This window comes from Moesziomyces antarcticus (genome assembly GCF_000747765.1).
Source record: "Moesziomyces antarcticus DNA, scaffold: scaffold_v10007, strain JCM 10317, whole genome shotgun sequence".
NCBI classification, from domain to species: domain Eukaryota; kingdom Fungi; phylum Basidiomycota; class Ustilaginomycetes; order Ustilaginales; family Ustilaginaceae; genus Moesziomyces; species Moesziomyces antarcticus.
In genome coordinates, this window is record NW_014639003.1 from 107,876 (window position 1) to 130,878 (window position 23,003).

Below are 23,003 nucleotides of genomic sequence, written 5' to 3' on the forward strand. Positions count from 1 at the left end.
GCACTGGATCAAGTTGTTGTCCAAGCAGCAGCAAAAGCAAAAGCAGAAAGCAGAAAGCAGAAAGCCCAGGGTGCAGTAGGGAAGAAGGCAAGGATGCCAGAGAGGGTCGCGCGCGCCTTCGTATGTGTCCGACTCGAGACGCTCCACCAGCACTCTTTTGCGCGCCGACTCGAAGATGAACCTCATCGGGACTGACGCAATTCTCGTCGCTGGACCACCCATCGCCGCTTTGCCACCGCGGATCTGCTCGTCGCACGCGCTCAATCATCCGTCCTCTCATCACTCGCGCGGCCACAGTCCACTCGTCCATGATCCAACAGAGTCCATTACCTATACAAAGCACTCCATTTTACTTACTTGCGTCCGAACATCCTGCCAAAGAAGCCAGGCTTCTTTCCGCGCTCGTCTGCATCCCACTGCGACCTCTGAGCGACGTCGTCGGCGGTGGTGGCGTTCCAGTCTCTCTGCTTCCTGCCCGCCTTGCGCTTGGCCTTCCACTCGTAGTCGGGATCCTCGGGTGCCGGAGCACGCAGCGAGGGCGTGGACCTGTTGGAGAACATGCCGAACTTTCGTTCCGGCTTGGGCGACTCCTGCTTGCGCGAAAAGAGTCCTCCTCTGCGCGAGTCTACGCTGGAGCGCGAGCGCATCGAGGCGCCATCCCACGCGCGTGCGGGCGGCACGAGGTCGTCCATCTCGGGATACTCCATGTGGCTCGGATGTCTCGGTCCACCCGATACATCCCTGTGCACCTGCATTGACGATCGGTAGTACTCGTCGTCTTCACGCATGGCTGCTGACGCCAACGCTCCGCGAACCGACACACGCCCGCTGCCGCGGATGTCGGGCTGCGATCGCACCGCCGACACACGACGCGTGTCCATCGAGCCGCGCCTCGACGCCGCCTCGGGCGAGAGCATGTCGGTCGACATTCGGCCGGCCCTGGACTCCATCGAGCGTCGCGACCCACCACCGCGCTCGGAAGCAGGCGGCGCAAGATGGCTCGCACGCGACGCGGATCGTTTGCCCGCCACCGACCGACGCTGGGCCGCGAGCGCTTCGACATCCATCCTCTCCTGCCTCGCGAGGTATTCGTCGCGCTCGCGCTCGGCGCGCGTCGACTTTTTGGACCTCGCCGACTTGGCCGACTTGGCGGACCTTGCCGAGCGCACCGAACGCGCATCGTCCATCTCGTCCTCATCCTCCTCTGCAAACGTATCGAGCTGTCTTCTGGCGCCCTCCCTGAGCCGGCCGGAGGGCATGGAGGCACTGGCGCGCAGCCTGCCTGTGGCGTTGGAGATGATGCTGCCCCTGGAGCTGTTGCGGCTGCTCATGCGGCCCTTGGTGTTGGACGTGCTCGAAAAGCGGCTCCTGGTCTCCTCCCACTCCTCCTCTTCGGGGTCGAGCAGCTCGTCGTCCGAAAACGCCGCATCGTCCACATGCAGCGCCTCGAGCTCCTGGCGGAGCAGGTTGCCGTCCGACTTGGCCACCGCGCGCGCCATGCGGTCGGCGGGGTTGTTGCTGCGGTCGATGAGGTACAGATGCGCCGAGCCGTGGCGGCCGCGCTCGGCACGCGCAAACTCGTACCGGATATCGGCGAGCTCGCGCAGGAGGTCCTCGTCGACCAGACGACGGCCGGGCGCGCGGCGCATGGGTCTCCTGCGTCGATCGTCGCGCTCGTCGTACCTCCTCCTGTCCCTGCGGTCGTACTCGTCTTCGTCGGACGAGTAATCGTGCGCGGCCCTTGACCTTCGCTGTCCACCGCCACGCCTCCTGCTGCGGTCGCGGTCGGCATACGGATCGCTGGCGAGCCAGTCGTCGTCATATCGTCGTCGCGGCGCATCACGACGGAACCTTCCACCATCGCTGGCATATCCATCCCTGCGATCTTCGTACCTGGCGCCATAACGGTCGTACACCCTGCGCTGGTTCCTCCTGCGCTCGTAGTACTCCTCCTCCCACCTCTCCTCATCGCCGGCCTCCTGGTCGTCCTCGCCCGGCCAGCCGCGCAGTTCCCAGGTGGGGATCCAGGTTCCCCACGCCTTGGCGACGTAGGCCGAGTCGATGCACACGTGGGCGCACGCGCGCCCGCGGTACATCTCATAGATCGTATGCAGCGCCGTGATGGCCGAGCGCAACTCGGCGCGGCGCGACAGCGATGCGGGCGTGGGCGCCTTGGGGTTGGGAATGTGGCTGGGCACTCTATCCTCGCCGGGGAGCAGGGTTGCCATGTTCTTGGGATGTCCTGGGCCAAAGTACATGGACACTGCGCCCGAGACGTGGGGCTGAATGATGCTGCCGGTATCGATGGCGGTGGCGCCGACAAAGACGGCGATGGGGTAACCGTCGCATCGGTGGTCGTGGAGGCCGTGACCGGAAAACTGCTTCATGACGCGGCGCATGGCCTCGTTGAGCTGCGGTTCGATGTACTTGCGGATGCGCGTGCCCGGGTACACCTGCGTGTCGGCATCGAGCATCTTGGACACCACCGATGCCGGCTTCCTTGCGGTGCGACGCGAGCTGATGCTGAGTCGGTCCGAATCGCGGTGATGGATGCCTGCGGGCGACCCGAAGTCGCGCTTCGAGGGCGAGCGCAGCGAGTGCGGCTCAATGTAGCTGCTCGCGTATCGCGAGCCCGGTCCGCGCTGCGACTGGAACGAAGATCGCGCCGATGCTCCTCCAAACTCGAGCACCGATGCTGGCGGGGCCAGCCTGCTCGCCCTCGAACCGCCGCCGCGTTCGGATACGGAACGGTATCGCGCGTCGCGCATGCTCATGTCGGGGATGTCATCGACAAAGCTCTCTGCGCGCGAAGGGGCTCTTCTGCCGTAACTTTGAATGGTCATCTTGCTAAGCCTCCTAGACGCATCCATATCGCCGGCTTCGGATCGCTGGTAGGGCAGCGTCAGATGGCTCGCATGGCTGGCACGCACATTCTTGCGATCCTTACCCTTGGGTGTCAGCGCCCTGTCGGGGGTGAGCAGCTGTCTGGCGGGCTTGGATTTGTCGAGCGGACTGCGCTGGTCGACCGCGTCATCGTGCGAGGTGGGGGGCGACTTGTTGATCGTCTCGCTATCGCTGGTGGCATTGTGGTTGAAGATGGCCGGCGACTCTTGCGAGTCGATGCTCGACGAATCTTCTGCATTGGGCGCCACGAGTCCCTTGGACGCCGGCTCGTGGTGCGAGACGGTCTCGGTCTCGTCGTCGTCCTCGAGGTCGCGTGTAGTGTGGTGGTTGCGAATCATGGTCGCATCTTCGTCCGATGCCAGCTCGTCTTCGTCGTCATTGTTGTCGTCGTCTTGCTCGGACGCCGAGATGGCTTGGTTGTAGTCCGACGCGCCCGCCGCGGTCTTGAACGATCCCAGCGACGATCGACGCGAGTATCCGGATTCGCTTCTAGCCGCGCCCGACGGTCTGCGCTTCGCCGAGGGCGCCGTTGGCCTTGCTCGAGTAGCAGTGGGCATTTCGCTCTTGGCTGAGGTTTTAGGCGAAGGGAAGGTATAGCGTAGGGGAGGGTCCACGGGTTGACAGGGGTATATTTCAGACTTTCCGCGTGGACGGGGGAGGGATGGATGGAGGTAGGACGGAAAGAGGGAAGGTTGCGGGGCCAAACACGCCATCCTCATTCAGAGACACTCGGAGGAGGAACCAACTCAGGGAGGGTCCTTCAGGGAGGGGGGGGGGGGGGGGCAAGCGGATGAGATGCAGCCAGCAGTACAGTAGACCATCTGCAAGGTTGGAAGCGAGCCTATAGCCGAGCTGCTGCCATCGCACTGGGCGGGGAAGCTCTGTGTGCACACCTAGGCACAGACTGGCAGCCGACGATCATCGTTGGGATGGGGGAGATGCAGATTTTCGGGTCGGAGTTGGGAGATTGGCACGCCGCACGATCGTCTCTCTCTCTTCAACACAGGCCTGTCTACAGACTTTCCAACAGGCTGGCCGTGGTGAGCGGGGGGTGTTTTGCGATTGGACGCGGTGGTGTAGATTCTGCCAGCGCTGTAAACACGCGGCAATTTTCTTCCCTTTGCCGCGTTTTAATTTTAGGCGATTTTAGGCAGTGTGGTGGCCAAAAATGACAGCGCATCACACAATTCCGCCTCCAAAAAAGCAGGGGGTTGGCAGAGGGGTTTCGTGTGAAACATGCGGGGTTGGTGCGACTTGCTTTTCTTCGTTGGAAGCAATTTTCGAGACGAAATTTCATGCCTCTCACAAAGCTGTCAAAACAAAACACACCCGACATCGCTGCCCTGCCGCTTTGGTTCCGTCGGCCCAGCTTCAGCCCAGCCCCGACCCGACCCGACCCGCGGGTATGGTCATGTCGCGGTTGGGGTTGGTCCATCCATTGGTTGACGCCATGCACCCCACACACCAGAGACCACGCCTGCCGTTGGTGGTGCACATGGCATTGACTCTCTCTCACCCACGCCACACGGCTGGTCAGAGTCAAGCTGGGATGAAGAGCTTAATATTGCCTGCACCTCTTCACCCTAACGTCGGGGACTGGCGGCTGACCCCGCACCGCCTCTGAGCGAGAGCGAGGGACTAGACCTTCCATTCGCACCGGGCGGGGGCAAACTGTTGACCCTGGTCTTTGCGGCGCCGGACGAAGCTACACCCATGGTGGTGGATCTCCTCATATCGCCCCTGCCGCCCGAGCCGGTGCCTGCACCTGCACCGCTAAAGCGCGTGGCGGCGCCCGTGACGAGCTCCTTGATCATGGCATTGTACATCTCCGAATCCGCCTGGAAGCTCTCGCGCAGCGTGAGGTGGTGCGTGAGCAGGCTCGACGTCGACGTGGTGAGCGTGTTGAGTTCGCGCACCATCGCCTGCAGTGCCGGCAACGACAGCAGCGTGAGCTGATCCTCGCTCTTCTTCACCAGCTCCTCGGCACGACGCAGATCCACCTGCGGCGCTGGACCCAGTCCCAATTCCTCCCGACGTCGCTCGGCCATACGTTCTCGATTCGTGCTCGTACCAAGAGCCGGCGAGCTGCCATCGCGCGGACTGTTGGATGTAGACGCCGAGCGTTGCGCCACAGCCGATCCAGCCGCACTCCCCGCGAGCTTGAGACTCGAACTCCTCTGCAATCCTTCGCCGCCACGTCCCGAGTCGTACTTGAGCTGCAGCGGTGGAAGCTGTCCTGACCGGCCCGATTGCGAATCGTACGAGGAGTGGATCTCGTCCAGATTCACGGGCACGCCCATCGAGATGAGGTAGTCGCGTCGAGTCTTGCTGCGCACCCAGTCGATCGGCTTGACCGAGGGCACCGACGACAGCTCCGTCCACATCTCGCGCGAGCCGCCGCTCACCAGCACCTGCGCCGCACCTTCCACCTGCCGCAACGCCGTGCTCGTCAGCTCCTTCTCCGCTGCGCAAGACAGCGGCAATAGCGCAGATACGCCCGCAGCAAGATCGAGCCGATTCGATGTAGGCGTGACGTCGAGCGGCGTCCATGTGCGCGTCGGCGCAGCAGCCTGCAACGGCAAGGGTGCTGGGACAGAAGCGTCTGCTGCTTCGTCAAAGTCTTGGTCGTCGAAGCCGTCGTCGCCGAAAGCGTCATCATCCGGTGCGTCGCCCGTTTCAAAGTCGTCGAAGTCGCCGAAATCGTCGTGCTCCGCTGCTCCACCTCCTGATCCCGCAGCTTCGCCAAAGTCGTCGAATCCGTCGTCGTCCTCATCGCCCTTCTCCTCGCCTCCAGCCGAGTCCTCCACGTCAAAATTTTCGTGCACCGGTTCTGTCTGCGTTGGTTGCGCTGGTTGCGCCGGGTGTGGGTCTTGTGGTGTGGCCAGGGTGTCCTCTGTATCCTCGAACACATCCTTGTCTTCTTCGCTTTCATGTCCGGCAGCGCTCGAAGCTGCTTCTGCATCTTCTGCCCTCAATGCTCGCTGAGGTTTCGGCTCCTCTGCTGAGTCTGCTTGATTCGAAGGCTGCGCGGCCTCTACGAGCGTCGGCACCTCCGATGCAGTGTCCGGCACTGCGGTCGCCATTGGGGAGATGCTCGCCTGCGACCTCGATCGTTGGGTTGCTGGTTTGCGCGACTTTTCGGGACTAGTCGCCCTCGACGTCGATGCCGAAGCGACACCCCATCCGGGATCTTCTTGCTCAAACTCGAGCGAGATGCGCGCGTCGTCTGCTGCGTTTGCTGCCCCTTGAGCTTTAGCCGTCGGCTGTGTGGATGATGATGATAATGATGCCGGTTGGGGATCGTCCCACACCGCGAAAGGGTCCGTATCCATGGTGGTGTGCGAACGCGCTCGCGTGATGAAAGGGGGGCGATGGTGGGCGTGGATCAAGGCGATGACGAGGACGCCGATGGGCAAAGGCGCGGTGGCTCGACCGCGCCATGTTCTCCCAAAGCCGTGCGCCGATCCCATCCCGATGCGATTTTTTTTTTTGGATTTGGAGGTGTCGAGCGTCGAAATTTGGGTTGGCGAGTGTCGGAAGTCGGAAGCCAAGCTTGAGAAGATTCAGCGCTGCGGGGGCTTAACTTAGACCCTGGCGCTCTGTCCTCTCTGTGCGCTTCCACCACCACCGACCAAGCACGGTACCACCATCTCGAGGGCATCGCGGTGTGCACGCATCATATCCACGATGTCCGTCGACGTCCAAGCTTCCACCGCCACCTCGGCTTCTTCCACACGCACCGCTCCACCCTCCAAGCGCGACATGCTCAAGCAGGCGGCGCTTTCGCCGCTCTCGCTCCTGTCGCTGCTTCCCATCCCCACGCCGCAGCAGCTGCTACTGCACACGCTCTCGCTCGGCCCCATCCCGCGCCACATTGCATTCGTCATGGACGGCAACCGTCGCTGGGCACGCACGTCCCAACACACCATCCAGCACGGTCACCTTACCGGCTTCGCCACGCTCAAGTCGGTGCTCGAGGTGTGTCTCAACCTGCGCGGGCTCGACACGGTCACTGTCTATGCTTTCGCCATCGACAATTTCAAGCGCAGCGAGAGCGAGGTGAATGCGCTCATGCAGATCGCCAAGACGCGCCTGATCGAGCTCGCGGGGCACGGCGAGCTGATTGCACGCTACTCGGTGCGCGTACGCATCGCAGGCCGCAAGGCGCTTCTGCCCGACGACGTACGCGAGGCAGTGGAGAAGGTCGAGCATATGACGCGCAACAATACCAAGGCGACGCTCAACATCTGCATGCCCTATGCAAGCAGAGACGAGATCACGGGTGCAGCACGCTGCGTGCTCGACCGCAAACTGCGTGCGCTCGAAAAAGTCGCCGTGGCCCAAAAGTCACGCCTGGCCTCGGAGGAGGAGTTGCAGTTGGAGGAGGTGCTGGACGAGGTGGATCTGCACGTGTCGCCCGAGGAGCTGGGCGAGGCGATGCAGCTGGCACATTCGCCTCCGCTCGACATCCTCGTGCGCACATCGGGCGTGTCGAGGCTGAGCGACTTTATGCTCTGGCAATGCACCCAGCACACCCACCTTCACTTTGTCGACAAGTTCTGGCCCCAGTTCGGCATTGCAGACATGGTGCCCATCATCCTCGACTGGCAGCGTCACTCGTGGTCCGCCTCCCTCCGCCGATCATGTGGCTGGTCCTAACTCCCCCACTCTTGTACACTACACTGCATACCTCGATACCCACACTTCAATTTCGCACCCGCATTCCTCGCAAAGGTTGGTTTGGGAATTGGGGCTCTTAGTCTATGGAGCTGAGATTGTTGCCGAGCCAGCGCGGGTTGGGGTAGACGCGCGCAACGACTTTGCCGCGCACCATGCCGAGCGGGACGGGTCCGTAGTGTCTGCTGTCCGTCGAGTTGGCCAGATTGTCTCCCGCCAGCCACACGTGGCCGAGGGGTACGGTGACGTACTGCACGTCGCCGCGCGCGCGCACGTACGAATGCTCCAGATCCTCCAGCGCCGCCGTATTATGCGCCACCGTATCCGCCTGCGTCGGCGCGGCGTCGGTGTCCATACTTGCAAACACGTCCACCTCGCCCCGAGCCGGTTGCGTCGGCACGCCCAGGCTCGAAAGCAGCTCTTCGTATTTCACCATCTTGCTTCCCAGCTCCTTTTCTGCATCTGCGCTCGTCGTGGTGGGCGAGGAGTCGCCGCCCGAAAGAATGTCTTCGAAACGCACGTGTTTCCCACCCAGCCCTTCATCCTTCGGCTGTGGTTTGTGTGCCCCACGCCCACGCCAAGCGTGCATCGGCAACGGCCTCATCCTCGGATCCAAACACACCGTATCGCCCGGCAACCCAATGACCCGCTTGCACACTGTCCTGGTCGGATCAAACGGCGACAGTGCCACCACCAAGTCGCCCACCCTCAACCCGGTTCCCTGCGCCTGATCGTTCTTCGAAAACATCGCGCCGCCTATCCTTTCCCTGCCGTGGTATGGATGTCTAACCGTATCGTCCGAGCTCGCGCCAAAGGCCGAGGTGAGCGAGGTGAGGAACGACGACAAGGGCAGACGGAGCTGGAGGAGGAAGTCGCCCTCCATCGCGAGGGTGGGTAGCATCGATGCGCCCGTCGAGTTGCGGATCTCGAACACGTGCTCGTTGATCAGGTGGATCGCACACACCACCTGCAGCGTCGCGGCTGATGTGCGCGCGGCACGCACCACCAGCGGCCGCCGCAGAAACGACGTCCATCCCCGCGCCCGTGGTCGAAAGTGCGACATGGCACGGAAGCTTTTCAGCCTTGCAGCGGGCGCCTGCTCGAGCGTTGCTTGTCTGAAAGATAAAGTGGTGTTGGCAGAGACGATGAAGGTGGTGTGCAAGATGCCCAGGAATTCCTCGACTCGAAGAGCCGAGCATGGACCCTGTTTGGGGGCCGAGCGCATTTGGCGTGCTGACGTAATTCCGTCGGGCTCCACTTTGGCGCTGTTGGACGTGGCTGCCATGGTGCCGCCAGAAGGAGGCACCAGTGATGCAAGGCCAGACGCTGGCTGATCGAGACGAGCCACAGCAACAGAAGCGGTGATCATAAACACTCTGTTGCGCTTCACGCGACGTTCACTACGAGACCCTACTCTATCCTTCCGAGCTACGCCTCGGCTTCGACTCGCGAGAAACTTGACTGCCACGCTCACACAGCCTGTTCCAGCTCCGAGCCACGATGAGCTTGCATTCCAAAGCTTGTCGCGTCACACACACTGAACCAGCGCATCTCTCTGCCACAGTCGTGAGTCGGGACTGTGAGCGGCCGCAACAGCCCGGGTGCGCTGGTTTGACCAGCAAGCGCATGTCTTGAAGGAAGCCTTGTGCGCCGAGCCGATCCACATGTCCACCTTCCAAATCAGCAACTTGTGCAAGATGCGCATCGAGACTGGGAGCGATCGAATGCATGAGCTGAAGCACGCCTGTTGTGCTGATCCGAACGGCCAATATGTGCGTTGTACTAAGCCTGGTGCGCTGAGCTACTCCTACCTGCCTTGAGCTGCTTGTAGCTCCACGGTCGGCTGTGCCAATTCGATTGACTATGTGCTCAAGCACTCAGTCGGATCGCTGGTTTGGCAGCCGCACGCCATACGCCCTAGAGCACGGTAGTTCTTTCACAGAGCATTGCTCTTCAAGCCTCTCCAAACCAAGATCGCATGCATTCGAACAAGCCCGGTGCGAGGAATTGAACCACATCTGCACCAGTTGCGCCGTGTAGGACTGTCGGGTGGGTTGGTAAACGCAGCTGAGCTTGTCCGGGTCCAACAACTTTCTGCAAGGGGGAAGGGGTTTCATCCTTTTACTCTGCCAGATGGCGGCCACTTTTTTCGCAATACAAGCATGCCTTGCTACGCACATTCTACACCTTACTTTTCCCAGCGCGCCAAGCCAGGCATGACTTTCGATTTGGGCATGTAGACCAGCTACACGGCGCGAATATAGACCATGGACCGAAGGATGCGTCGCATGGACTGCTCTTGCTGGCCTTGGGCTTGTCGCATGCACGTACTCTGGACGACGGCCTTTCGCAGCGCGCGGACATCTGCCACACTTGATCGGGACTGTGAGCGACGACGAATGCATGCATTGACCGCAGGTATACTCGCATACACTCCCCAGGCCACCCCTTCAGCCCGACAGCCACTCTTCCCAACGCAAGCGATCCTATGCGCACCGCTCACCATCCTCCCCAAACGGGTGTTTCAAGCTGGGCGTTGATCTCTTTATCGTGCCCAAACAAGAACTTCTGCCGACGCCTCTGCCACGGTCACGGTCGTGAGTCTACAAGATGGCGAATCTGAACGACGGAATGCACGCATGGTGTCGAGCACGATATCGTGTCCAGAGCGCTGTGCGGTCTGGCGGGCATAGGTTGTGTTCAACCTCGAGTCGACGATGGCGATTCTTCACAGCGCAACCCTCTACGCGGCGCGAGTCGAAACTGCGAACCAAGACTCCCGCCGTTGCACTCGCACACTCGCCACGGGCATTCCTATTCCAAATGGCCCACATTTCCCAGTAAGCAAGCATGCGATGCGCACTCTACACCCCAGAGCGCATGCCAGGCATGAGTCTGATTGGTGGTTGTGCCCTAGAACACCTCACAGCCGTCATTTCTACAGCGCCGCGCATCCACACGCCGACGGAGGATCGCGGCTCTGGCTGAATCACGCATCTGCTTGCTGTTTTGGCCTACTGGTGCATGGATCTGAGCATGTTTGTCGCGTCCAAGCCTTGGAGCGTTGCACACGCTCTGCACGGCGATCCTTGGCTCTGTAGCACGCCGCTGAGGAACAAAAGCATGTATGGCGATAGCTTCCTGTGCGTGTTCATTGGTGCATGTGGCTGAGCGTGCTACTGGTGCATGCGGCTGTGCGTGCTGATTGGCTTCTGCGGCCGTTGCACCTACTGGTGCATGCGTCTGAACCATCAAAGCATGCGTTGCAATTGCGCTTGCGTACTGTGCGTGCTGTGCGTGCTGCTGGACGACGATGATCCTTGACTCTGCCCGAGCGCGACTGAACAGCAAAAGTATGCATGGCGACTGCGACCGCTATTACTTACTTTGCGTTCTATTGGCGGAAGGGGCCGAGAACAGAAGCAAAAATTGCGAATGCGACTGCTTGCTGTGCGTGCAACCTGGCGCGTCGGGGTGGGGCTGTTTAGTCCGCCGATGGGGCTGATTTTGTGATCGCGCACATACTAGACCGCCTCACAGCCACCATGCCTACAGCGGCAGACATCCGCACGACGACGGGGATCCGCCACTCTGGCTGGAACGCACATGTGTGTTTGCTTACATGGCCTACTGGCGGACGCGACTGGAGAACAAAAGCATGCATTGCGACTGCGATTGCGACGGCCTACGGTGCTAGCTACCCGGCTTGTGCTTATGCATACTACTGTCGGCTGGGGCTGTGCTACTAGCTTGCGCGGGGGGCAGTTCGACCTACTGCATGGGGCTGAGCTTGTTGTTGTGCAAGAACTTCAACTTGTTATACACTTTCGACGACTGTCTTGCACCCCTCGGCTGCGCGTTGACCGTGCCCATCTGGGTATCCGAGGCCCTCCTAACGCCCTCATTACCCAGGCTGCGTGGCTTGTGTTCCTGCTCCGGTGATGCAGCAGGTGCAACAGCCTGCGCATTCACACGCTCAACGACACTAGTCGCTGAGCCGCGGAACCAGCTCCTGGAATAATCGAGCATTGTCCTGGACCTGCGCAGCGTGCCTCCCGCTTTGGGCGCTTCCTCCTCCACCACCGTCCCCGCCAGCTGTCTTTCAGCCTGCACCGACCCACCGACCTTAACTGCCTCGCTCTGTCCCCGCTTGTGGCTGAGCGTGGCCAGGGATGCACCGGTAAAAACTCGGCGGATCGACCCTGTGACCGACGAGATCGAGTTGGTGCGCGAGCGCGCCTTCTGGCCTCGATACAGCTCGTCTGCCGACGGCCTTCTCGAATTGCTATCCACCACCCCGCCATGCGGCAGACTCACGTTGCTCGCCATGGGCGACGCCGCCGCCGACGACAGCGCCGATCCCACGCCGAACTCGTGCATCGGATCTGCCTCCCCCATACCCCCCTGGACAGAGCGCGTGCGCACGCGCTTGCCAAACGTCATGGTCAGCGAGTCCTTCATGCTGTACAGACTCGTGCGCGAGCGCGTCGGCATCGCATAGCCCTGGGCGCGCAGATTCGCCGTCGAATTGGCCGCCGAGTTGCACCCCGAGTTCGGCGACGACGTGAGCGAGTGCGACGCCAGCTCGGCCCCACCAACACCCGCCACATGCGACGTCGGCGTGGTCGGACTCAACGGCACCGAACCCGTGATCCCAAAGCTTCCAAACTCGTGCACCAGCAAATCGCGTCCAGCCGTGATGGGCGAACTAGGCGTCGACACCGACCCAGGGCCCCACACCGGGCTCGCCAATCCCTCCGTGTTGACGCTGAGCCCCGTAGGGGCAAAGATGCTCGTCGGTCGCACGCGGTTGGCCTTTTTGAGCAGCGACGACTTCCAACCCTCGCGCTCCGAGACTGCATCCAACTGACCCCTGGTCGACGAGCGCGATCGCGAGCCAGGCTGCACGAGCGTCGCGGTAAACACCAAGTTATTGGAATCATCCTCGGCATCGGCATTCTCGAGCAGACCGGCACAGCTCTTGCGGCGCTGGATCTTGACCGTCGCCGTGTCCTTGGCCGAAAGGCGACTGAGACCGAGCGACGATCCGACGGCCGAGCCGATGCCAGACCCCGAAGCTGCATACAAGGTCGAAAGCGCGCCTCCATCACGAGCGATCCTCGCCGAGATGACGGCATCCGACAGCACCATGCCGCGGTCCACGATGGCTCGCGAGTTGGACGAGGCGTGGCGCAGCAGGATCTCGGTGGGCATCCACGGACCGGACGAGGAGGCGCGCTGGCCGCGGTTGTTGGTGCCCGTGGCCTGTGCGGCTCCGGCGGCATGCATGGCCAAAAACTCCATGAGCGGGTCGACGGTGCCTGCCTTTGCGGTCTCAAAGTAGCCCTGGAATTCGGCGGGGCGGCTGGCGTTGGGCGTGGGCGCTTCGGACGCCTCGAGCGACTCGCCATCTTGGGCATCGCCAAAGAAGAGGCTGCACGGGAAGGCGGCCTCGGAACCGGGGGGCGAGAAGGTGGCGCGCGAGATGGCGAGCGAGAGCATGTCGATCCAGAGCTGACGCTCCTTTGCGTTGGAGGCGGCGAGCTCAAAGTGGTGATCGCGCACCGAGAGGCGGAACGAGTTGGGGATGAGGTTCTGCTCGTCCTCGACGTTGGAGAGGCGCGCGGCCCAGAGCGGGAACCAGTGGCGCGATTCGTAGGTGGAGTTTTTGCGCACCTTGACCATGAGGAGGAAGCTGTGATACACAAACACGCCAAAGTACTTGAAGCGGAGCGGCGCGGTGAGCGGATTGAGCACGCGGTGGTGGTGCAAGACGTCGAGCGTGCCCGAGAGCTGGCAGTCGCCGAGAGACTTGAGGAAGGAGAGCGTGACGCCCTGGTTGGGCTCGATGCGCGACGAGATGAGGTCGGCGCGGAGCTCGGACTCGCGACGCTTGCCGGCCTCGTCGACCTGATCTGCGACCTCGCGCATGAGCGAGATGGCGAGGGCCAGCTCATCCACCGAGTCGCCCGTGGCGGAGCTGTGCTTTTGGAGCGTCTGCAGAACGAGCGGGTATAAGCACAGGCGCTGGATGGGCTTGATGAGGAAATCGCGAAAGAGGAGGCGCGACGAATTTTGGCGCATGACGCTGGGCGCCGTGCCGGGCGTGACGGCGGCGCTGCCCGGGTTGGAGCCCGATGCGGTGGTGGCGGTGAGGGTCGAGGTGGAGCCGGACGCGAGGTTGGGTGAGGGCGTTGCGGACGACGAGGCGACGGGGACAAAGTACGACGCCGGGCTGTTGGTGGCCCAGACGCTGGGCGTGGTCGCGCCCGAGGGTGGGCGGGAGGAGTTGTGCTTGTGGGCGCGCTGTGTGAGGCGGAGGATATCGGCGCAGTGCCTCTCGAAGGCGTCCCAGTCGGCATGGCGCTTCTCTGCCTCGCGGATGAGGGCGAGCGCCTCGCCGTGCCTGGAGCAGAAAGCCTTGTAGGACTGGAGGGACGGCATCATGTGGTTGAAGAGCTTTGCGGCGCGGACGACCGCCTCGTCCGCCTGTGGGCTCAACGCCTTTTCGAGCTCGGTCTTTTGGTCGTCGGCGTGACGCTGACCGGACTTGCGCAGGCCGAGGTCGACGAGGATGGCGTCGAGCTTTGCCGAGAGCTTTTGATGGGTGCGGAGGAGGTCTTCGGAGTTGCGCATGACGAGCGCCTGACGCGCGGGCTGGTCGTTGAAGAAGGGCATCATGCAGAGGTTGTCGAAGAAGACGAGGACGAGGGTGGCGAGGTCGTCTGCATAGTTGCGCTCGGTGTCGATGAGCTCGAGGAGGGCGGCGTAGCGGCGGACTTTTGCGGTGGCGAATTTTGCCTCGACGAGGCTGGCGTCGGCGGAAGCGTCGTGTGCGAGGGGCGAGTAGTCGAGCAGGGCGTTGTCGGCCTCGGAGCTGAGCGAGATGGGCGATGCCTGGCTGGGCGCGGTGGTGGGGTCGTACGCGGCGACGTTGACGCGGAGGGTGTCTGCTGATTGCTCCTCGACGTGGGACTTGTAGTTGGACTCGAACTCGGTGCCGGAGGGGACGGAGCTGATGGCGGTGTCGAGGCTGCCTGCATGGCTGGAGCCTGTTGTTGAAGTGGATGGCGTGCGGCAGATGTCGGACTGCGCTAGAGAAGCTTCTGTGCCGCTGGCGCTGCCGCTACCGCTGCCGTCGCTGCTGCCGCTATCGCGCTGTTGGAGGAGTGGTGCGACGATGGGCGAGGGGGAGGCGAGCGGATCGTCTGTTGCTTGCGCATCGGTGCCCATGAGCGCCTCAGCGGAGGATTGTGCCGCGACATGGCAAGGCACGAGATCTGGCGAGCTGAGCGCCGAGACGTATTTGGAGCCTGCGGAGGATTGGCGTGGCATGGGAGCGATACGCGAGCTGGAGCTGGATGCGGATCCGGAGCTGGAGCTGGAAGCGCTTGCTTCTGCAGAGTGAGTGCGGATGGCGTCGTGTTGTGCGCAATGGAGCGCCGAAGCCTCTTGTGCGTCGGTGAGCACCTGGACGAGCGGGCCTGTGACGTTGCGCGAGACGGCGGATTGGACCTGAAGCGCGAGACCGGCCATTCCGGCTGGCATGGGCATCAACTCGCTGGGATTGTTGTCCGGCGATGTGGCGCGGGGAGTGGAAGTAGCGGGCGATGCGAGCGTGTCAGGCGAGCTGGTGGATGAGGGCGGAAAGGCCACCGCGGTGGATATCCTGGGCATGGCAGGCGTTCGTGAGGAGGAAGCGTGTGCAGCCGCCGAGTGCTCGAATTGGTGCATGGTTATAGTGGCTGAAGTGGAGTGTGCGATATTTTGAGGCTGGTTGGCGAGAAGCTTGCGGCGGGTTGGGGGGTGAATATTGAGCAAAAGAACAAGGTTTGGATTGGCGCGGTGCAGATGTGCTTAGGTTGATAGAAGCATGTCGTCGGGAGCCTCCAGACGTTGGCGAAGGTAGCGGATGTCGAGGGTGTGCGTGTGAGCTTGTGAGCTTGTGCTGGAAAGGGTATTGGGAGCGACACGAGGTGCGCGGCGGGTATTGGCTGGCTGTACGTCCTTGAAGAGTGAATGGTAGAGAGCGGGCTTGGCAAGGAAGTAAAGACGGTTGGTGATGGCGAAGCAGACAAAGCAGATGGAAGCCGCGGAAGCAAAGGAGAGAGAGGATGGTGGTGGAGGAAAGAAGGAGGGGGGAATGGGCGGGCAGCAGCTGTACGACGCCGGAGCTGCGGCCCAGGTGGTCCGAAAGCGTTGCGTTGGGCTGCGGTGCGCTGCTGCTGCGTTGCGTTGGAATCTGGCGCCATTCCATGCCATCCAAATCCGCCAAGCGAGCCCACGATCGCGAACCCAGCTTTGAGGCGCCCGCACCCAGTTTGAGCGTTGGACCACAGCTGCTGCTGCTGCATGGAATGCGGCCAAAGTGCCGTCTAGCCCACCCACAGTCATCCAGAAAATTCCTCCTCCCAAATCCCAATCCCAATCCACAGCGACAATCCAAAGCACGGACGGCACTCTGGCCACGGGAAGCTTCCGATCGCGCATCATCATCAACGGCTGCCATCCGAGGGCTGAGAGCTGAGAGCTGAGAGCTGAGAGCTGAGAGCTGAGAGCTGAGGGCTTGGAGAGCAAAAGCGGACTGCCCGTGAGAAGGCCGGGAAGGCGGGAGAGCGAGGGCGGAGAGGGGCGGAGACGCAAATCGGTCGCCTTCACGGCCAACCTCCCCAACGCAAGCGAGCGCAGCCAAGCCCCGGAATGCCGTCTGTTCCAAAAAACGAGGCGGCTTCTTGGCCAAAAAGCTCGACGCGTCCGAAATATCGCAATCCACGACTGTCCCGCTTGGATCCTCGCTGAACTCTTTGCACGCGCCGCGCCAAAAAGGCAACAATTCTGACGCCCCTTGATCCTCGTAAAAAAGGTTCGGGCACCACATGCGGCCTGACTTTTTTGTTGGAAAAGCCCACTCCAACGCCCTACTGTACCGAGCTGGGAGGGGGACTCGCTTATTCTGGCGACGGGGGTGGCAAGGGTTCGCGCATCTTGCTTCGGCCCGGGGACAATGGGGGGACGCGCCGCGCTGCGCTGCACCGTCATGTAAGATTGCGATTCTGCCCTCAAGGCTGGCAGGGCCGCGTTGGACCGAGCAAAGTGTCGCGCAAGTCGCTGTCAATCGCAACATGCAGGTGAGGTTTCACCTTGCGGATCTGCGCGCTTCCAAAAAAAGTCTGGGTGGCTAGGGTAGCCCAGCGTGATTGCTTTTCGAAATTCGCGCTCCTGGCAGCAGCAGCAAGTGCCAAAAAAATCCTCCGACAGCCAAGAAAAAAAATCCGCCGCTGCATCCGCAAATCAGCCTGCAGCTTTGCTACCAGCATGGATGGCCATGCCAAAAAAAAATCACCTCGAGCGCTCCGATCCGAGCACCGTCGATCTTCGGTGGTGGTGATGCTCGCCATTCGGAGCTTTCAAACTTGGCCGGTGCCGTCTCGACGCTTACCCGATGCACACTCGTGCTTACCCGGCCGATCCTTTCCAGCATCTTCGAATCACCCCGTCATGATCGCTCTTTCGCCTCTGGAGAACAGCCGAGTGGACGAGTCGAGAGCCTAGAATAGCATGCGCTTCCTTTTTTTTCAGGGTCAATACCCCCGTTGCGTTGGTTCGGTGCATGCTCGGACTGCTCTCGAGATCGCTCAGCAGTGTTGCACGCTGTCTCGAATCAGTTTCGAATCGACGCTCCATACCCATCGCTGTCGTCTCGATGGTGCAATCGCCGAAAGCAGCTCTCAATATATGACACATGCTGTACACTGGAATGCACTTGCTGGTATGGGTATATGGTCGAGCGGATCTCGAGATGGAGCTGCCGAGATGGAGAGCGTCGATCGCAGGATGACATCACCCCGCATCGGCGCCATGCAATCTTCCAGATCGAAAGCCCCCGGCGAGCGTGGACCCTTTTCCAACCCCTTGCACGTCGCTGCACACTGTTAGAACCCAACCGTAACACTCGCCCGCGGAAAAGAAGCGGGTCGCTCCGACAGGGTCCACATCTGGAAGCCGGTTGTGACTTTTGGAAGAGATTCGCGGATAAGCGAGCGTGACCGCGTGCTTTTTGCCTCTTGCGCGCACCCCCACCTCGCTGTGCCAAGAGAAACAGGCTTCGCACCTTTGCCCGCTCCCCGGTGGGTATGAGTATGAGCTCGCTACTCGGCGGGTCTGGGCAGTCCCGACGCTTCATACGCGAGCCGCGCCAAGCTCCCCGCCACCACCCAGTTTCGCTCCCTTTTGGGCATGCGTTTTGGCTTCGGTCCGAAAGCGTGATCCCCGTTCGGCAATCGCTTTAAAGCATGCGACCGCGTGATCTTGGCCACCCTCCCTCACAAAAGTGCTATTGCCCCCCCGTCAACGAGCGAGATCGAATGGTATGGGTTCGCTGCGGGGTTTGGTTGCGAGGTGGCGTTTCAGGCCAAGGAGGGCATGCAAGGCTAGAACAAGCGATGCCTCGCAACTCCGCTTCCACACAGCGTTGCCTGACAGCCCGCGCATCCGCCGCCGAGCAGAAGCACAACTCATCGTGCACCTACCCGTCAGACCACCCCGACTTGCCCTTATCCACCTCGTCGACTCATTGGAAGCTACAACACACACGCACAAGTTTGCGTTCGGTGAGAGAAAAAAGCGGGGTCGAGGGTTTGATATTGCGCAGGCCCAAAGGTGAGGCGCGCTCTAGTTGGACGACTCGACACGGTCAAAGTTGGCCTGCACAAACACATCCGTACCGATCTTGGTGGGCACCTCGGTCGTGATGGTCTGAGCCTGCCAATCCACGATTCTGAATACGACCGACTTTGTACCGGCCTCCTGGGCGACACCGTCCCACTTCCACCAGTTGTTGTCCACATGCGTCGCCACCTTCCACGTCTCGCCCTGGATCTTCATCTCGACCCTAACCACCGCCTCGTGGGCACCACGAATCTGGACCTGGAAGAAGCCGGGGTTGGCCCCCTCTCTCCAGTGCACCTGCAGCGAGCTACCTCCGCTTCCCGACGAGGCGAAAGCTTCTTTGCAGTTGACGAACTTCCAGTTGATCGGCAGCTTGCTGCCATTAGCGTTGCTCGTGACGCTGTTCCACGCATCCAGGTGCATATCCAGTCCCGACCAGCACTGGTTTACGCCGGGGCATAGATCACTGACAATCGCAATCGTCTTTTTACCCGCGGGGAGGGTGCCACGCTTGGGCTGCTCGACGTTCCACTGCGCAGCGTTGCTAAAGAGCGATGCGCTCGTGGGGGCGATCTCCACGCAGGTGCCGCACGCAAGACCATCCTGGAAGAACGTCTGATCCATGGCGACGGAGGGAAGGTTCGCGTGGGGGAGGGAGTCGAGCATGCACGCTCCGCCTTCCCAGAATCCGGTCGGGCCGCCGAATTACGTGCCCGGGCCGTGATGCACAAGCCCAGGGTCAAACCACTCGTGCTTGACAGGGCCGTTGGACGGGAGCGTCGTGCTGCCCAGAACGCCCCTGCAGTGAACGCCGCCGTCCTTGTCGGGTGCACCGGCAGCGCCTTGGGCGGGCGAACTGCCAGCGCCCGCATCCGGCTTGGAGCCAGGAGCGGGGCCGTAGCCTTCAGGAGTAGAGCCCGCACCGGCACCACCTTGCGCAGGCTGGCTGCCCTGGTTCGAAGGCTGGCTGCCTTGGCTTGAAGGCTGGTTGCCTTGGCTTGAAGGCTGGCTTCCCTGATTCGAGGGCTTGTTGCCCTGGCTGGAAGGCTGGTTGACAGGAGCGGGACCGTAGCCCTGGGGCTGCGAGCCAGAACCAGGAGCAGGGCTGTATCCCTCAGGAGCCGAGCCAGGCGGAGCAATGACCGATCCTACCGGCACCGCATTAGGAGCCTTGTTGCCGGTAGCGTTGTGGTGTCCGCTGGTGTGCTTGACGCCTTGATGACCGCTGCTGTGGTGCTTGACGACATGGCTGTTGGCGCCATGGTGACCGCTGCTGTGGTGCTTGCTAGAAGCAGCGTTGACCGGCTTCGGGGCCGAGCCAGGGTAGCTTTCCGCGGCGCAGTCGGGCTCAGCCTGCCTCTTTAGAATGCGCTTCTGAATAGCCGCATCGTGCTTGTAGCCGCCATTACGGTCGACAGCAGCGAGCCCAAGACCAGCCTGGGGAGCAGCAAGCACCTCGACCGCCGACGAAGCCAGGAACGCCGCAAGGAATGCGAGAGCAGGAGTTGCACGCATTTTGAAGTAAGAGAGCCGTCAAGGCTGTGAAGTGTTGAAAAAGAGTGTTGAGTGGGGACCAGCCCGACGTTGGAGAAGAATACAGAAAGTGCCCAGAGATGGATGAGGAAAGGCAAAAAGGGTGAAGACGGTGCGAGGCGAACTTTTATATCCTACCTCACAGGCCCAGTCTCGTTGCAGAAGAACTTTTTGCACACACACGTTCGGGCATGAGCAATCGACTCAGCGCAGCTCTACAGTCGAGCATGGCTTGCACTGTGCTTCATTTCTCAAAGAGCAACCGCTGCTTTGCAGCATTCAGGGGGGTTGTACCGCAACCATGCAGGTGGGCCGCAAATGAAGTATTCTGCGCCGACTGCAGCCGCGCTCATCCATCGCAGCGCTACACCCGTCCTGCATGAGATGAACTGGGTACATCCAGACGATCCCCCTTCCTTCCACCCCCATCTGCCGCTTCGGTGCGCCATCGGCCGGGCGATTTCCAGCAATGCATAGCGATAACCCCCCATCGCGAAAAATCCCGAGATCCGAGTCCAGCCGAATGGTGGAGGAATTTCCACCCTTCGCGCCGGGCCTGCAACCCAACACACCAACACTCACCTCTTTTCTCTACTACCGATGCATCTGGTGGTGGGCAAGCGCATCTCGCTCGGCTCGCACCGCGGCACAATTCGCTACGTGGGGCCCGTGCCGCCCTCTAGCGGCGAATGGCTCGGGGTCGAATGGGATGACTCCAGCCGCGGCAAGCATGACGGTACGAGCGGTGGCACGCGCTACTTCACCGTGCGCATCCCAGGAAGCGGCTCATTCATCCGTCCTACCGCATCCAAACTCTGCAGCGGATGCAGCTTTGTCGAAGCGCTGCGCAACAAGTACGCCCCGCCAGAGCTGCCAGTACAAGAGCACGCACAGCAGTCGTACTCGCGCAAGACCATCGCGGATATAGAGATCGAGACGCCTAATCTCGACCGCATCTCGCGCCGCGCCGCGAGGCTCGACAGGCTCAGAGACGTCGGTCTGGGCGGGTGGCAGTCTGGCTCGAGTGTCGAGGAGCAGACGGCTGAGGAGCAGTACAGTGTCGCGCGCGCGTTCGATCCAGACAAGGGCTTTCCGCAGGGTGTGATTCGCTCGACTTGCCCCAATCTGCGCTGGCTGGATCTGTCGCGCTCCTTGCTACCGGACTGGGAGGAGGTGTCGCTCATAACAGGGGAGCTAGATCACTTGCAGACGCTGCTACTGCACTGTAATTGCCTGCAGCCACCGCCTCAGCCACTGCCTCCGAGCTGGGCGGACCGACTCGGTCATATCCACGATCTCAGGCTCGACGCCACGTTCATCCAGTGGGACGACATCCTCAAACTCGCTCCGGCACTCACGGGGCTCAAGCACCTCCAGCTCGGCGGCAACGGCATCACCACCTTGGTCTCGCCAAGTGCCGGTGCGCAGTCGGCCTTGCTACCAGCCTTGACCTCGCTCAGCCTCGAAGAGAACGAGCTTGCTTCGTGGGCCGATATTGCCTCTGCTTTGGCACAGTTGCCGTGTCTGGAGAGTCTGAATCTGAACCGTAACCGCGTCGCCAGTATCGCACCAGCGTCGACCTCAGCAAAGCTGCCCAAGCTCAAGGAACTTTTCCTGCGCGGCAACCAGCTCGACACATGGACGTCGCTCGAGAACATCCCGTCCTGGCTCGCGAACGGCCAGCTCGAGGCGCTGCACATCTTTGACATGGACGAGACCGCCTCGGCCAATGTGGGCTTGCTGGCGAGGTACGAGTATCGCGACTTTCGCGCGGTCGCCATTGCGCGGCTGGGCAGCCTCGCAGTGCTGGACAAGACGCCGATCACGCCCAAGGAGCGCAAAGACGCCGAGCTGTTCGTCTACACCCGATTCCGCCAGGGCGACGCATCGATCATCGAGGGTGCCCCTGCCCACCCTGGCCAATCTGCCACACTTGTGCTTTCGACCCCGGACAATGTTGCGCGATTTCCGCGGTTCGCACAGCTCGCACAGCAGTTCGATGCGGATACCGACATCCCAGCCAGACCCGCAAGGGAGAGTACCACCACGCTGCGCTCCAATATGCTCTCGGTCATGGTGATTGCCTCGCCGTCGGCGCCGGCGCAGTGCCAGCCGCACGTGGCCCAGCCGCACGCATCCGCCGCTGTGCGCCTGCTCGCCACAACGCCACTGCGCATCGCCAAGACCAAGCTCGCGGCGGCCGTGCGCGTGCGTGCCGACCAAGTGGACCAAGTGTGGGCGCTCCTCTCACCCCCCAACGCACCGCAAGGAGCAGACAAGATCGTGCTCGAGATCGACGACCTCTCGCGCAGCCTTGACTGGTACCAAGTCGCCTCCGACGACCAAATCGTACTCGTCATCCCGTAGCTGTTCAATTCCACCCCAAAGCCCAACGTGCAAAACGTACAAGAAAGTGCGAAAGTTTCAGACTGTGGAACAGAAGAGGCTACAAGAGCGAAAGCTGCGCTGCGAGGAAGGGGATTTAGGGAGGAGTGTGACCGCCAAAGATGACGTTCCAGTATTCGGCCTGTTCGCGCGCCAGACGTCGGCGATACGCTTCCCATGCCGACTCGGTGGCGGCACGGTGGGCCTCGAAGTTGGCCGGATCGACGGGCGTGATCATGTCGTCGCGCGAGGGCAGACGACCAAGCGATCCGCCCCAGTCGATAAACCACCGACGCAACAGCGGCCGCTCGTCGTTGGTATCGCCCACCACCGCGCGTCGCAGCCTGGGTGTCGCAGCCTATCCATCCCCATCCCGGTCAACAACAAGTCGTCAGCCCTACACTCGCACACTTTGTAGAGGAAGAAAACTTACAGCCGAGGAAAGATGCACGAGGCATGCAGCGATAGCTGCCACCACCACGAATTGTCCCAAACGCCACATGATCGAACGATGCACCAACGGTTTGTCTTGGTGAAGAGAGGAGAGTGCGTGGTTCCTGCCTGCAGGGTTGTCAGAAGGAGCACTGAAGGAAGCAAGAAGGGAGGGGGCTTGAGCACTGCCCAAACGCTGCATTTGCACCTTTATAAGTCGACCCCACCTTGCGGTGCTCTCGGTGCACAGACCGCGATGGCCGGGATGAGACCTTTTGCAAAACGAGGTGGTGGGGCGGCCTGCACATGAAGCCCAATCGCCACACCTGTGTGGGGCTTGTCGAGGCCACAGCGTCACGCTTCATCAATGCGCATGTGCCACCACCACGCATGCGCCACGGCCT

General features: G+C 61.7%; 10 protein-coding genes across 10 annotated transcripts; 2 read left to right on the forward strand and 8 right to left on the reverse strand.

Moving 5' to 3' along the window:
• Window positions 1-353: 353 nt before the first annotated feature.
• On the reverse strand, window positions 354-3,461 carry PAN0_007d3122 (uncharacterized protein; the record flags this gene model as incomplete). Its single annotated transcript, XM_014801207.1, has 1 exon — window positions 354-3,461. One exon carries the CDS (start codon window positions 3,459-3,461, stop codon window positions 354-356), a length of 3,108 nt encoding a protein of 1,035 aa, XP_014656693.1.
• Window positions 3,462-4,487: 1,026 nt separating this feature from the next.
• Window positions 4,488-6,236, reverse strand: PAN0_007d3123 (uncharacterized protein; the record flags this gene model as incomplete). The annotated part of the gene is made up of 1 exon (XM_014801208.1): window positions 4,488-6,236. One exon carries the CDS (start codon window positions 6,234-6,236, stop codon window positions 4,488-4,490), a length of 1,749 nt encoding a protein of 582 aa, XP_014656694.1.
• A 355-nt stretch (window positions 6,237-6,591) lies between these two features.
• Window positions 6,592-7,563, forward strand: PAN0_007c3124 (di-trans-poly-cis-decaprenylcistransferase; the record flags this gene model as incomplete). The annotated part of the gene is made up of 1 exon (XM_014801209.1): window positions 6,592-7,563. The coding sequence occupies one exon, from the start codon at window positions 6,592-6,594 to the stop codon at window positions 7,561-7,563; it is 972 nt and encodes a 323-aa protein (XP_014656695.1).
• Window positions 7,564-7,660: 97 nt separating this feature from the next.
• PAN0_007d3125 (mitochondrial inner membrane protease subunit) lies at window positions 7,661-8,950 on the reverse strand (the record flags this gene model as incomplete). The annotated part of the gene is made up of 1 exon (XM_014801210.1): window positions 7,661-8,950. The coding sequence occupies one exon, from the start codon at window positions 8,948-8,950 to the stop codon at window positions 7,661-7,663; it is 1,290 nt and encodes a 429-aa protein (XP_014656696.1).
• Window positions 8,951-11,352: 2,402 nt separating this feature from the next.
• PAN0_007d3126 (dbl-like domain-containing protein) lies at window positions 11,353-15,315 on the reverse strand (the record flags this gene model as incomplete). The annotated part of the gene is made up of 1 exon (XM_014801211.1): window positions 11,353-15,315. The coding sequence occupies one exon, from the start codon at window positions 15,313-15,315 to the stop codon at window positions 11,353-11,355; it is 3,963 nt and encodes a 1,320-aa protein (XP_014656697.1).
• A 123-nt stretch (window positions 15,316-15,438) lies between these two features.
• Window positions 15,439-16,620, reverse strand: PAN0_007d3127 (uncharacterized protein; the record flags this gene model as incomplete). Its single annotated transcript, XM_014801212.1, has 2 exons — window positions 15,439-16,233; window positions 16,504-16,620. The coding sequence occupies 2 exons, from the start codon at window positions 16,618-16,620 to the stop codon at window positions 15,439-15,441; spliced, it is 912 nt and encodes a 303-aa protein (XP_014656698.1).
• Window positions 16,621-18,252: 1,632 nt separating this feature from the next.
• PAN0_007d3128 (uncharacterized protein) lies at window positions 18,253-18,873 on the reverse strand (the record flags this gene model as incomplete). Its single annotated transcript, XM_014801213.1, has 1 exon — window positions 18,253-18,873. One exon carries the CDS (start codon window positions 18,871-18,873, stop codon window positions 18,253-18,255), a length of 621 nt encoding a protein of 206 aa, XP_014656699.1.
• Window positions 18,874-18,954: 81 nt separating this feature from the next.
• Window positions 18,955-19,764, reverse strand: PAN0_007d3129 (uncharacterized protein; the record flags this gene model as incomplete). The annotated part of the gene is made up of 1 exon (XM_014801214.1): window positions 18,955-19,764. One exon carries the CDS (start codon window positions 19,762-19,764, stop codon window positions 18,955-18,957), a length of 810 nt encoding a protein of 269 aa, XP_014656700.1.
• Window positions 19,765-20,382: 618 nt separating this feature from the next.
• Window positions 20,383-22,149, forward strand: PAN0_007c3130 (outer arm dynein light chain 1; the record flags this gene model as incomplete). The annotated part of the gene is made up of 1 exon (XM_014801215.1): window positions 20,383-22,149. The coding sequence occupies one exon, from the start codon at window positions 20,383-20,385 to the stop codon at window positions 22,147-22,149; it is 1,767 nt and encodes a 588-aa protein (XP_014656701.1).
• A 115-nt stretch (window positions 22,150-22,264) lies between these two features.
• Window positions 22,265-22,801, reverse strand: PAN0_007d3131 (uncharacterized protein; the record flags this gene model as incomplete). The annotated part of the gene is made up of 2 exons (XM_014801216.1): window positions 22,265-22,525; window positions 22,601-22,801. 2 exons carry the CDS (start codon window positions 22,799-22,801, stop codon window positions 22,265-22,267), a joined length of 462 nt encoding a protein of 153 aa, XP_014656702.1.
• Window positions 22,802-23,003: the final 202 nt, after the last annotated feature.